This window comes from Mobula birostris, chromosome 24 (assembly GCF_030028105.1).
Source record: "Mobula birostris isolate sMobBir1 chromosome 24, sMobBir1.hap1, whole genome shotgun sequence".
NCBI lineage: Eukaryota > Metazoa > Chordata > Chondrichthyes > Myliobatiformes > Myliobatidae > Mobula > Mobula birostris.
In genome coordinates, this window is record NC_092393.1 from 16,058,946 (window position 1) to 16,073,073 (window position 14,128).

At 41.3% G+C, this 14,128-nt stretch overlaps 1 protein-coding gene across 1 annotated transcript in view; it reads right to left on the reverse strand.

Annotated features, from left to right (window-relative positions):
* gsg1l2b (gsg1-like 2b) overlaps positions 1-14,128 on the reverse strand; it is a 171,727-nt gene that overhangs the window by 14,904 nt on the left and 142,695 nt on the right. Inside the window, exon 4 of the mRNA XM_072242008.1 lies at positions 1,533-1,644. Coding sequence (XP_072098109.1) covers positions 1,533-1,644 — 112 coding nt within the window. The remainder of the gene's footprint in view (positions 1-1,532; positions 1,645-14,128) is intronic.

A 14,128-nucleotide genomic window follows, 5' to 3' on the forward strand; every position in this document is an offset into this window, starting at 1 on the left:
GTGAGAACATGGAAAGTCTTCACTCTCCAGGGCGCAGGCCTGGGCAAGGTTGTATGGAAGACCGGCAGTTGCCCATGCTGCAAGTCTCCCCTCTCCACGACACCGATGTTGTCCAAGGGAAGGGCATTAGGACCCATACAGCTTGGCACCAGTGTCATCGCAGAGCAATGTGTAATTAAGTGCCTTGCTCAAGGACACAACACGTTCCCTCAGATGGGGCTTGAACTCACGACCTTCAGGTCGCTAGTCCAATGCCTTAACCACTTGGCCACATGCCCACATGCACCCAAGTAACCAATTAACCTACTAACCTGTACATCTTTGGAATAATGGAGGAAACCGAAGCACCAGTAGGAACCCCATACAGTCATGGGCAGATTGTGCAAACTCCTTGCAGACAGTAGTTGAATTGAACCCTGGTTACTGCCGCTGTAACAGTGTTACCCTACTGCCAGGCTACTGTGCTGCCCTGAGGTGAATGTGTCCAGTTCTTTGTCTTGTGTGCCCTTAACACCTATCTCATCCATGGGTTAACCAGAACTTCCAGGCCTGCTCCTCTCCAGCAGTCTTTCATCTGTTGGGATAATACAGCAGCCTCTCACATTTACAGCGCTGGCATCATTTAAATCTCATTTGGCAATCTCCCACAGTTCATGCTTTAATTTAAAGGAAATAAAACTGATCAATAAAAACAACTCATGCAGAGATCAATGGAAGCAGGCTCCAGAGGATATACTCTAACTGGGGCAATGTCAAGCAGGGGAATCAGCTATTGCTGGTGTAATTATTTTCAGTGAATGCCCAGCCAGTTTATCATCTGGATCAGAGGTTCAGCTGTGTATGTGTGTTCCCTGTAGCGTGGACAGCAGAGTGAGTCAGCAGAAGGTTCTGAATAGGAATTAGAATGAAATCTCCACCATTTCCAGCTTATTAATTGCTGAAATAATAAACCCCAGGAATTATTGCATTTCTCTCAGTAATACAGAAGTGACATGGCTGTATCCTAGGTAAATAGCCGGGAAGGATTTGGAGAGGGGTGGTGAATTCATGAGCATAATGTATCCACAATCTCTGAATAATATTTATTATTTTTGAACATCTGACATGCGTGAAGGAAAAATATATGTTATAGTTTGTAAATAGAATCAGAGGAGACACAGAGACAGCAGATGATGGAACCTAGAGCAACAAATATTCAGAAGGTCAACCAGCACCTCTGATTGCCCTAATGAAGGGCTTCAGCATGAAGCATTGCCACTTCCTCTCCCCCCAGTATAAAATTGGAACTAAACAGGACTGATAAAAAGAGGAACAGCATCATACAAACAGCTGGGTGCACACACGTCAAAGGAAAAAAAAACAGGAGAAAAAGCTTCTAGTTCCAATGAAGATGGTAGACAGAGACTCTTGTAGAACATAAAAATAGTGACATGGATCATGGGCACATTCTACAGAATAATTGATATTCAGTTATATTCTAACTACCCAGTCAATATATGTCTATTTCTGGTTTCTACATACTATACACTTACCAGTATGACCACCCATAATCCCAGGTCTGTGGTCTCCAGTCTTCTGGGCCAAGGTTGACGGTCATCTGAAACACAGTCGTATACATCATGTGGGCTACCATTCCCAGGAGACCTGCAACACCAAGTCACAAGGATATTGGGAAGTAAGCAAAACTGAAAACTGGGAAGGAACAAGTGAATGTTCTAATCGTAATATTCTGAAGCATCCAGCCCTTTCCTAAAATGCAGTGCCGCCTCGTTAGTCCTGTCTATATTCAAATCATTTGTAGTCTCACAGCATTAGATGGCAGTGTGAGTTCAGTCTGTGCGTGTGAGATCTCCCACTGTTAATGCTGGCAGATTCTTGGATTCAGGCCATCCTTAATCTTGCTAGGTTAATACAGAGAACTAATTGGAACCAATTCAGTGTGGCCTCCACATGTTGACACTGACAGACGTTAGGATTCAAGCCATTTCAGTTGCATCTGACTTATGTGCTGCAGCTACCTAGACTGACCTACATGCAACTGACCAGCTGTAATATTGCCACATGCTGGGGCTGAGTTAGTAAGGAGGGGATGGTGTCTGAATCCCATACCAATGTTGACCAATTCCTGAATTCTGTACCAGCCTAATCTTCAAGATAGCAATTTTAAGATGTACTGAGATTTATCATTGGGAGCTGTGGGCAAAAGGAAATAGATAGGGTGTAAAGAGGGGAAAAAAAATTATACAGCAAAAATAAAAGACACGGTGAAGAATATACAAAGGAATGGCCAGAACTTCCTTAGAGCAGATTATCTGTCATTATCCTAGTTCTGAACAAGGGCAATCAGTCATTAGAATTCTCTACATGAGAAGCTCTACTGTGTGGAGCGTGGCCAAACAGTTAGGACATTAGACTAGTGATCTGAAGGTCGTGGATTCAAGCCTCGGTCGAGGCAGCCTTGAGCAAGGCACTTAACCACACAATGCTTCAATCAACCCAGCTGAAAATGGGTACCGGCAAAAAATGGTTAACCTCGCGATAGACTGGCGTCCTACCTGGGGGGGGGGGGGGGGAAGTCTCGTACTTTCAGTCGCTTCACGCCACGGAAACCAGCTTAAGCACTGGCCTGATGGGCCACTACGCTTGTGACAGACTTTAATCTAACATAAGAAGCTCTGCGGATGCTGGAAATCCAAAGCAACGCAAACAAAATGCTGGAGAAGCTTAACAGGCAATCAGTATCTATGGAAAATAACGAGCAGTCGACATTTTGGGCTGAGACCCTTCTTCAGCAAAGGAAGGGAGAAGATGCCACAATAAAAAAAGTGTGGGGGGGGGAGGGAAGGAGGATAGCTAAAAGGTGAAGCCAAGTGAGTGTGAAAGGTAAAGAGCTGGAGAGAAAAGAATCTGATAGAAGAGGGAATGGACAACAGGGGAAAAGGAAGGAGGAAGGGATCTAGGGGGGAGATGATAAACAGGTGAGAGGAGGTAAGAGGCCAGAATAGTTGAAGAGGGGAGTGAGATGGATTTTTTTTAACCAGAAGGAGAAATCAATATTCATGCCATGAAGTTGGGAGGCTACCGAGGTGGAATATAAAGTGCTCTCCTCCACCCTGAGGGTGGTCTCATCGTGGCACAGAAGTAGGCCATTGACTGACATGTCAGAATGGGAATGGGAATTAAAATGTTTGACCACTGGGAAGTTTTGGTTTTGGCGGATGGAGTGGAGGTGCTCTATGAAGCAGTCGCACAACTTATGACACGTTTCACCAAAGTAGAGGAGGTCTCATCAGGTGCAACATTCATTGGAGTCAGCCCCAGCAGATTTGCAGGTGAAGTCTTGCCTCACTCAGAATGGAGGTGAAGGAGGAGGTGAATGGGAAGGTGTAGCAGTTTGGCCACTTACAAGGATAACTGCCAGGAGGGAGATTAGTAGGGAAGGATGAAGGGACAATGGAATCAATCATGGAAGGAGAGATCCCTGGGAAAGCAGATAGTGGGTAGGTGGTAAAAGAAGGTTTGGTGTTAAGATCATTTTGAAGATGACAAAAGTTGCAGAGAATGGTATGTTGGATGTGGAGGCTCCTGGGGTAGTAGGTAAGGGCATGAGGAACTCCGTGTGGTGGGAAGATGGGGTAAGAATGGATGTTCGGGAAATGGAGGAGACGTGGGTGAGAGCAGCATCAACAATGGAGGAAGGGAAACACTTCTCTTTGAAGGAGGAGAACACCTCTGATGTCCTGGAAAGTTGCTTCCTGGGAACAGATGTGGCAAAGACAAGGGAACTCTACCTAAGTAGAATGTGTGATGGATGTTCATTTTTCGGGGCCCAAGAGGCTTATTGCCTACCTCAGCTTTCTAGTGCAGCAGCATGACCTTTCTAAAGGGTCAGAGTTGTTTGTAGCAAAGTTAAACTTCTAACCAATATTCCTTGCTCAGCTTCATTTTGTAAACAAGCAAGCGGTAGGGTCTTGCAGGCCCTTGTTAAATCAATGTAAGACAATGGGGTTATGTTAACTGGCCTGCATCAATCCAGACACCATTGACTAAGTTATTTGCAGCACTGTGACTGCAAAAAAAATAACATGGTGGTAAAAATTAATTAGCAGCAAAATAGTATGAATGTTAGACAGCATTGGGGATCGTCAGGAATGACAAGGAGAATGGCAGAAAGACCGGGTGACTGAAAGAAGAACTAGAATTCATTTGTCAACCTTTGCTTTCTGTGACAGATGACTCATTCGTATGTAACTTGTTGCTACATTCTTTTAGTTCATAAGAATTGTACCAGTATTTGTAAATCCTTTATAAGTTATTAATGTTTTGTAATTTGGAAATCTTTGAAAAATCCAAAATCTTCGGTGAGTTTTAAATGTGTGTTAAGAACATTTGTCTAAATTTAAACATGTATCATTAAAAATAAAATGAATTGTTTTTAAACTACTTTGTTAGCTGAAAGGATCTCCTTCCTCCTTGGTATGGAGAGAGGACCAACACCTCAAATTGTGGGTATTGGCAGCTAGACCTTACTGCAGGCTCTACACAGGTAAGTAAGTTAGTCTTTGAAGAATAGGTGGATACAGTATAATCTCCCTATAGTGAGGGTACCTGATGATACCTACATCAGATAGGACTTAAAATCTCTTTTTCAGTTCAGGGCTTTATGGTCAGTGATTGTAGCCTCAATCAATAAACAGATTTAATACAGAGATAGATGAATATTAAGGGAATTCAGATTCAGTTTAATTCATTGGCATATGCACCAATGTGCAATGAAATTTTTTGCCTGGATGAAGTTCCCAGAGTTAACAGTATACGTGGGAGTGATAGATACAATAATAAAAACACCAACAAGCACAAAACAGATGAATGATGCAACGATTGCAGTGATATAAGAGGTATAGCATTACAAGAAGAAAGTGGTGTAGGGAAAGGTAAAAGACCAACCATTATGTTATTGAATGGCAGAACAGATGCAATGGGCTGAATGGGCTATTACTGTACATACAAAATATAAAAATAGTGAGAATTTTAAGATCAAGGTCATGCTTAACCTGGCATCAGTGTAGATCAGCAAGCAGAAGGTTGATGGGAAGAAACGGGGTCAATGCAAATGAAGAGACAATCAAGAGAAGGTGCACAACATCACGTCTGTGATGGGCAGAAAGAGGAAGTCTGTTTGGGAGTGCAGTGGAGTAATCAAGTGCAGAGGTAATAAAGTGTGCCTGTGGATTCCAACAGCAGATAAATCAAGACGGGGATAATGCCACCAAGATGCAAATAAGCAGTTTTAATGCGGATATGTGATTGGCAGCCCATCTAGGGGTGAAATATCTCACCAAGGCTGCAAACATTCTGGTTTGGTTTCAGCTATTCACTGTACAGGGAATTCTAACTGGTTTTACAGATTGTATTCTCACCTTGTCTGTTTTTTTTATTTTAAATTTCCGTCAATTATGTCTGCTCCTTGGTTTGTCTCACCTACCTATGGACAAGCACCTGTTTATGATACAGTAACTCCTGTTGAGATTCAAAAGACAGTCAGTGGGAGTTTGCATTCCATTCTCCCCTTTAGACACTTCCATTTCTTTCCTTTCCCATGTGTGAAATAAGGATGACTTCAATCATCCATCAGTTTCCAGTTTTGTTGATTAGCCAGTCCACTCTCGCTCCTTCTTCGTTGTGTTTTATTAACATGCTTGTTGCTCTTTCATATTTCTCAGATTTGAACAGCTGTTCACCCTGAAAATTAACTTTCCTGTTTATTTCACAGGTGAAAATTGCTATGTATCTGCAGTGAAAAACAAAACAAAAATCACAGATACTGGAATTTAGAAATACAACTCAATATTCTGGAGGAAAAAAAAACTCTGGAACTCTGAAAGGTCCAGAGTTTCTCTTACTTTCTGAATTTTTCTAGCATATCATGTTTTTATTTCACTTGCATCAACTCCTTTCACCAAAAGTGCAGGAAAGAGGTAAAAGACCAGCCACAAATAATTGAATGACAGACCAGATATGAGAAGCCTCCATTTCTTACACTGAACTCACTCAACACTATGGGGTAAAATACCTGAATGGAGCAAAACCTGATTGTAAAGCTCTGTACAACATAGAGTTTTGCCAATCAGGTTGTGCTAAGTCCTAAGATGTTTGTGAACATTTATTTACTCATTTTTATGGAGTTGGTCATTGTTGAAGTGAGCAATATTTACAACTGCATGAGATGCTGACTCAAGAAGGTAACATATATCATTGAAGATCTCCAGCACTGAGGCCACGCCACCTTCTCCCAAACAATCAGGTTCAAGACAGCTACTTTCCTTCTGACATTCAGCTCTTGAATCAATATGCCTTTTAACAAACTTCTATAGATGCTCAGTGGAGATTATCCTGACTGGTTACATCATGGCCCAGAACAGAAAAGCCTACAAAAAGTAGCCACATACATTAAGACCATAAAATCATAAGACATAGAAGCAGAACTAGACCATTTGGCCCATTGGGTCTGCTCCACCATTCTATCTTAGCTCATCTCCCTTAACCCCATTCTCCTGCCTTCTCTCTGTAACTTTTGATGCCCTGACTAATCAAGAACCTATCAACCTTTGCTTTAAATATACCTAATGATTTGGCCTCCACAGTCATCTGTAGCAATGAATTTCACAGATTCACCGTGTTCTGGCGAAAGAAATTCCTGCTCATCTCTATTCTGAGGCTGTGCCATTTGGTCCTAGCTCCCCTGCTACAGGAAGCATCCTCTTCACATCCACTCTATCTAAGCTTTTCAATATTCAATAGGTTTCAGTGAGACCCCCCTCAGCCTTCTAAACTCCAGCAAGCACAGGCCTAGAGCCATCAAACACTTCTTATATGTTAATTGCTTCATTCCCAGAACCATTCTCATGAACCTCCTCTGGATCCTCTCCATTGTCAGCATGTCCTTTTTTAGATTAGAGGTCCAAAACTACTCACAATACTCCATGCTGTCTGTCCATTGTCCATTGCCTCATAATGCCTCAGCATTATATACTTGCTTTTATATTCTAGTACTCTCAAAATTAATGCGAACATTGCATTTGCCTTCCTTATGACTGACCCAATCTGCAAGTTAATCTTTAGGGATTCTTACATGAGTTCTCCCAAGTCCCTTAGGACCTCTGATTGTTTAAAATGTTCTCCCTGTTTAGAAAATAGTCTACACCTTTATTCCTTCCATCAAAGTGCATGAATATATACTTCAATACAATATATTGTACTTATCATTTCTTTGTCCATTCTCCCATCTGTCTAAGTCCTTCTGCAGACTCCCTGCTTCCTCAAAACTTCCTGGTCCTCCACATATCTTTGGACTGTCTGCAAACATGGCCAGAGAAAGCCATCCAGTCAGTCATCCAAATCATTGACATACAACGTGAGAAGAAGCGGTCCCAACACCAGGCCCAGTGGAACACCACTAGTCACCAGCAGCCAAACAGAAAAGCCCCATTTATTCTCATTTTGCCTCTTGCCAGTCAGCCAACCTTTCACCCATGCTAGTACTTTTCTTGTAAGACCATGGGTTCTTATCATGTTAAGCAGCCTCATGTGCTTCACCTCGTCAAAGTCCTTCTGAAAGTCCAAAATAAAGCCCAGTCTATCACATGAAATGTCCTCTCTTTCATTGAACACATCGACAAGGAGTCCTGACACAAGAAAGCAGCATCCATCATCAAGGACCCTACCATCCAGGCTCTGTTCTCAATGCTGCCATTGGGAATGAGGGACAGGACTCTTGGCTTCCACTGTTCAGGAACAGTTTTTATCCTTCTCCCAGCATTGTTACGTTCACTCACCTCACCAATGAACTGATTGCACAACCAATGGACTCACTTTCAAGGGCTCTATAACTCATGTTTACCATGTTATTTATATACTTATTTATTTAATATTTTATTTGTTCTATTTACCTACTTTTGCACATTGGTTGGTTGTCAGTTTTTGTCTGTGTGTAGTTATTATTTGATTCTCTTGTATTTCTTGGCTCACTGTGAATGCCTGTAAGAAAATAAACTTACATGATGACATACTTTGATTAATAAATTTACTTTGAGCTTTGACTCCTAATCACTATCTCAATATAGCAAAGCTGTGAGCACGTTGATCATTTTGCACTACAATGATTTTTTACATCCTACCAGTGTCCTTTCCTGTAACATTTGTAAATAATTTATGATTTTCTTGTGAATGTTGCTCCCCTAATGCTGTGTGTCTGTGATGCTATCACAAGTATGTTTTTTCATTGCACCTATGCAGACACATATGCCAATAAACTCAACTTTGACTTTGACCATGTGCATCCTGAACTGTTGCAGTCTTTTTGGTGAAGATACTTCTACTGTGCTGATGGGTAGGGAGCTACTCTTGCTCTGCTTGGATGTAGCAGTAGTGGCCCAACTGAGTGGTTTATTTGCCCTTTTCAAGTAAGCCACTTGAGGTCAGTCAGCTATCACACAGAGGCCAGACTGGGGAAGGGCTGACAGGTTTGATCCCTTGAAAAGCCAAGACCAAGTCCAGTAGATTTTTACTTCATTACTTATATTAGTTGTTCCAAATTATTAACTGAATTAAAATTTTACAGCTGCAGTGGTGGATTTGAACTCATGTCTCTGGATTTTTAGCCCTGGCCTATGGCCTACAAGTCTGATAATGTAATCACTGCCCAATCATACATCCTCTTTCCCTGTCATCCCTACTTTCTTCCAGTTTAAACATCTCTTTCCGACTCCAACAGTAAGCTGACATTTGTAAGCATTAAAGCTATTAAAAATGCTATTTTAGCAATTCCAACATAAAACAAATATAGCAGAAACACGAATATGATTACACACGTTTAAACTTCATTAAATCATAAAGATATAATTTACTTGATATTTATTTCTCTCAATCACACTCTCTACCAGAAGTAATTTTCACATATTTCCTAATGATACAGGGAGGCCGGTCAGCCCTTTTGGTCTATGCCATCTCACAGTGCATGGCACCTGATCATCATCATCATCATCCCAAAATCACTACACAATAGCATTAAATGATTAGGCCAACACAGCAATATTTGTATGCGAATCACCAGCAAGCAACAATACTAAGCACCACTAGAATAGTCCAAAACTTCCCAGCAATTGAGAAATGAGTGTGCTTGGCTATGTCCCTACCTCAAGTTTTATCAACTTGAGCTGAGAAAAAATAAAAATACAATAGGAATAATAATAAATAACTTGAGACGAAAAGTCCTTGAGTGTGAATACATAGGTTGTAGAACAGTACAAAGTAAAATTTATTTTCACGGTACGTACATGTCACTATACACAACCCTGAGATTTTTTTTCTGCGGGCATTCTTAGCTGTAAACAGAATCAATGAACAACAAACTGCACAAATGTAAATATAAGTAAATAGTGATAAATAATGGCAGCATGAAATAACAACATAAAGAATCCTTAATGTGAGACCGTCAGTTGTGAGAATTCCGGAAAGAGAATGAGTGCAGTTATCCCCTTTTGTTCAAGAGCCTGATAGCTGGGGGGTAGTAACTGTTGTTGAACTTGGTGGTGTGCATCCTGAGGCACTTGTACCTCCTACCTGATGGCAGTAATGAGAAAGGAGCATGGCCTGGGTGGTTAGGACCTTTGATGATGAATGCTGCCTTCCTATGGCATCATTTCACATAGGTGTGCTCATTGTCTGGGAGGGTTTTACCCATGATGTACTGGGCCAATACACTACCTTCTGTTGGATTTTCTGCTCAAAGGCTTTGATGTTCCCATATCAGGCTGTAATGCAGCCAATCAGTACACTTTTCATCACACATCTATAGAAGTTTGTCAAGGTTTCTGATGACATGCCAAATCGGTGCAGACTCCTGAGGAGGTAGAGACGCTGTCATGCTTTCTCTGCAATTACATTGATATGGTAAGTCGAGGACAAGTTGACATTGAGCGAGAGGTTGTTGTGGCACCATTCAGCCAGGTTTTCAATCCCCCTCCTCTGTGCAGATTCAGCCAATGACAGTGGTGTCATCAGCACTGTTCCATCTAAACTGCACGAGTGCACAGCCATGCAGTAACTGAAATGCACCTACGCACATAGCCTTTGTTGCCACGCTGCTGGAATTGGGCACAGCTAGAAACATTTTAGGAAATGTGAAAGATTTTCTTTGTTGTACTGTATTTCATTACACCTTCAATTAATAAATAAAATCAAAAGTATGTGAATTTTCAATTTTAATTCTAAAAATATTCATAATACAAAAATAGATTTAAAATGTAGCACAGTTTTCAGGCTGTGTAAAGATGTCCTGCTCAGGGCAATGGTTGATCCATGTAAAAAAAAAAGAGGGAACGTTGGTCATCAGCAAACTTAGCAAAATTAAATATGTTTTGTAGTGGAGCTGTGCCAAGCCTCAGATTCACATGTATAAAGCAGAGCAGGGAAGATAAGCATATAGCCTTGTGGTGCACCTGAGCTGATGGCGATTGTGGAGGAGATGTCATTGCCAATCCGAACTGACTGAGGTCCACAAGTGAGGAAATCAAGGATCCAGTTGTACAAGAAGGTACTGAGGCCAAGGTCTTGAAGCTTACTGATTAGTTTTAAGAGGATGATAGTATTAAATGCTGAGCTGTAGTCAATGAAGTGTATCCTGACGCATGCACCTTCACTGTCAGATGCTCCAGAGTTGAGTGAACAGCTGTTGTGATGCTAGGCAAACTGGAGTGGACTCAAGTCACTGCTTAAGCAGGAGTTGATTATGTTTTGCCACCAACCTCTCAAAGCACTTCATTCCAGTAGATATAAGTGCTTCTGGATGATAGTCGTTGAGGCAGGTTACTATGTTCTCCTTGGATACTGGTATAATTGAAATCTGCTTGAAGCAGATGGGTACCTCAGACTGCAGAAGCAAGAGTACAAAGATCTCAGTGAACACTCCAGCCAGTTGATCAGTACAGGTTCCAGAGAATGTATTTGGACCACTTATGTTTTACTTGGTTGCTAGACCGGAACGTCATTGATCTGGCCCTCAGAAGATTGTAGATCTCATGGTTCATCCAGGGATTCCGGCTGGGGAAGACTGAGTGATTTCTGGGGACACACTCATTTACAACAGTTTTTATGAAGTCCGTGACAACTGTGGTATATTCGTTCAGATCCTCTGATAAGTCTTTGAACAACCACAGTCCACCCTGAAGCAACCCTGTAGCCGCTCCTGAATTAGAGGACATGTACTATAACAAAATGTTGGACAAACTAGACTTGCAGCAGAGACTGAAGAGAGATCTGAAAGGTTTATAAGATAATAAAAGGCATGGATTGAGTACACAGACAGTATCTTCTCCCGGCATTGAAATATCTAATTCTAGATGGCATGCATTCAAGGTGAGAGGAGGTAATTTCAAGGAGATGTGAGAAGCAAGTCTTTCAGACAGACAGTGGTAGGTGCCCAGAATATGTCGGCTGTGGTGATGGTAGAGACAGACGCATTCTGGACTTTTAAGAGAAGTTTCTATAGACACATGAATGTGAGGGAAATGGAAGGTTATGGATGTTGTGTAGACAGAGGGGATTGGTTTAGTGGGCCATTTGATTACTGATTTAATTGGTTCAGTACAATATTGTGGGTACAATGGCCTGTTTCTGGGCTGTCCCATTGTTCTATGTTCTAAAGCTCTTAATCCATATTCACAGATGTCACTACTATTGTTGGTAAAATCTTAATTTGTTCATTTGACTGGCTGCATCACAGCTGGTATGGGGGCTCCAGTGCACAGGATTGCAAAGATTGAAGAGGGTTGCAGACTTAGCTAGTCCCTCTTGGGCACAACTCTCCACACCACTGAGGACATCTTGAGGAAGTCGTGCCTCAAGAAGGTGGCATCCATCATTAAAGACTCTTACTATTTGTGACATGACCTATTCTTTTTACCTGTAAAGGGGGGGGGGTGGTACAGGAGAGTAAAGACCCCTTCTTAACAATTCAGAACATCTTCATCCCCTCCATCATCAGATCAGTCCACGAAGCCTTGAACACGAGCTCATTATTATAAAGACAAGACAATTTGCAGATGCTGGAATGATCTACCACATTATGTCTTTTTATTTTACTCTATTTATTTGTTTTGTAATTCATAGTTACTTATGACCTTCGGTGCAGCTACTACAAAGCTACAATTTTCATGTCATAGAAGACAGTGGTAATAAACCTGATTATGATTCTGATTCTAAAATCATGGTTGAATATTTTATATACATATAATATAGGTAATACTTTGCTTAAAGTTTTACATCTTACAAAAAATACTTCTAATATCTGTTAGACCCAGGGCAATTAGTGAGGATAGTCTACTTATATAGTTTCTGTGCAGAAATCAAATTCTTCAATGTAGGATTGAAATCTTCAATGTTTCTGGACCATTGTCAGAAATGCCATCCTTCCTTTCACGCTTCTCATCTGCTGAGAACAAGAGACTGCAATGGAGAATGCATCCAGTCTCCTGCCCTGTTCATCCTCAGTGCTTGCCTTGATTGACTTGCACTGACTCATGAACTCACACCACTTTAATTTAACACTGTGCCAAATCGGGCTGCCCCGAGGGTCGGGAACTGTCTGTCTGCAGCACGTCTGGACTGGTCACAGTAGTAGAGCACTGACTCACTGAAGAAGGAGCCACATGCGCACAGTAGTTAGCCTTCAGCTTTACATCTTTTGCTACTTTGTTTTGGTTGGATTTAGGATCATATGAAATATCAAATACTAAAATAAAATTGTGCAGGTAAAAGATTTGGAAAGCTTTGTACTAAATAGTGGCATCAGTAAATCCTACTGTGCCATGAGACCATAAGACATAGCAGCAGAATTAGGCTATTCAGTCCATCAAGTCTGCTCCATCATTTAATCAGAGTTGATTTATTTTTCCTTTTCACCCCATTCGCCTGCTTTCTCCTCATAACCTTTGACATCCTTACAAATTAAGAATACTGTCACTGCCACCTTAAAAAAAACTCGATTGCCCTAATACAGAGGCATTAGTAGTTGTTAGGTTTTGTAACTCCCAAACAAAACTAATTGCTAAAATATTAAATATGCAACATTCCTCCATGCTTAGCTATAAACTCCAACTCAATGTAGAATGCAACTCAGCTCAGCATAGTAAATTTAAAATTGCCCCATTCAGGCCTAAAGGTCTAATTGCTGTGGAGGCTTTCTTACTCATGTGGAATAATGTCCTTCCTGACATGGAGGATCACCCTGCTCATCAGGAGACACCTGTGGCTGTGAAACCATCTCAGGTTCTGGGACCTCCACCATGGTGGTTGTAGGAGTTGACTCTAGGACTGCAGGAAGTGGTTTGGACGGCTATGGACAACTGATGTGTTGGCACTCAACAGAGCACGGCAAACTTCGCTGGACAATGTGGATCATAACATGTGAGTACAGTGTCTAATGTCACAATATTCTTTACCTTTCTGAAGACCACCTCACACTGCTTTTCCACTGCCATTTCTTCCTGATCTATAGTAATGAATTCAAGGTGTAGCGCATAGTAGCTAGGTTTGGCAGGAACATGTTAGAGTAATTGACAGATCCTAAAATGGATTGTAACTGTAACACATCCTTTGACCTTGGTACACTCACCTCTGCTTGAATCTTCTCAGCACACTTGTGTAGTGCTTGTGCATTAATGGTTAGACCACAGAAAGTGATGCTTCGATTAAAGAATTCACACTTGTTGTGTCATGTTCTGAGTTCATGATTTCCCAATCCTTTTAAAACTGTCCTGAGATTTTGGAGATAGTCCTTGTCATCCTTACCGGTAACAATGATGTTATCCAGTTAACACTGAGTTTTCTGGGCAGCCTTGTGTCACCTGGCCCATAACTTTCTGCCAGAGTGCAGGTACAGATATACTCCAAAAATGAGCCTATTACCATGATAAAGCCCTCTGTTTACTGTGAGAAATGCTTTAGATACTTTCTTTATCTGCATCTATAGTTTGGCTTCAGCTAAATCCACTTTGCTGAAGTGTTTCCCTTCAGAAAGGTTTGCAAAAATATTATCTTTTGTAGAGGGTACTGATATACTTTCAGTACT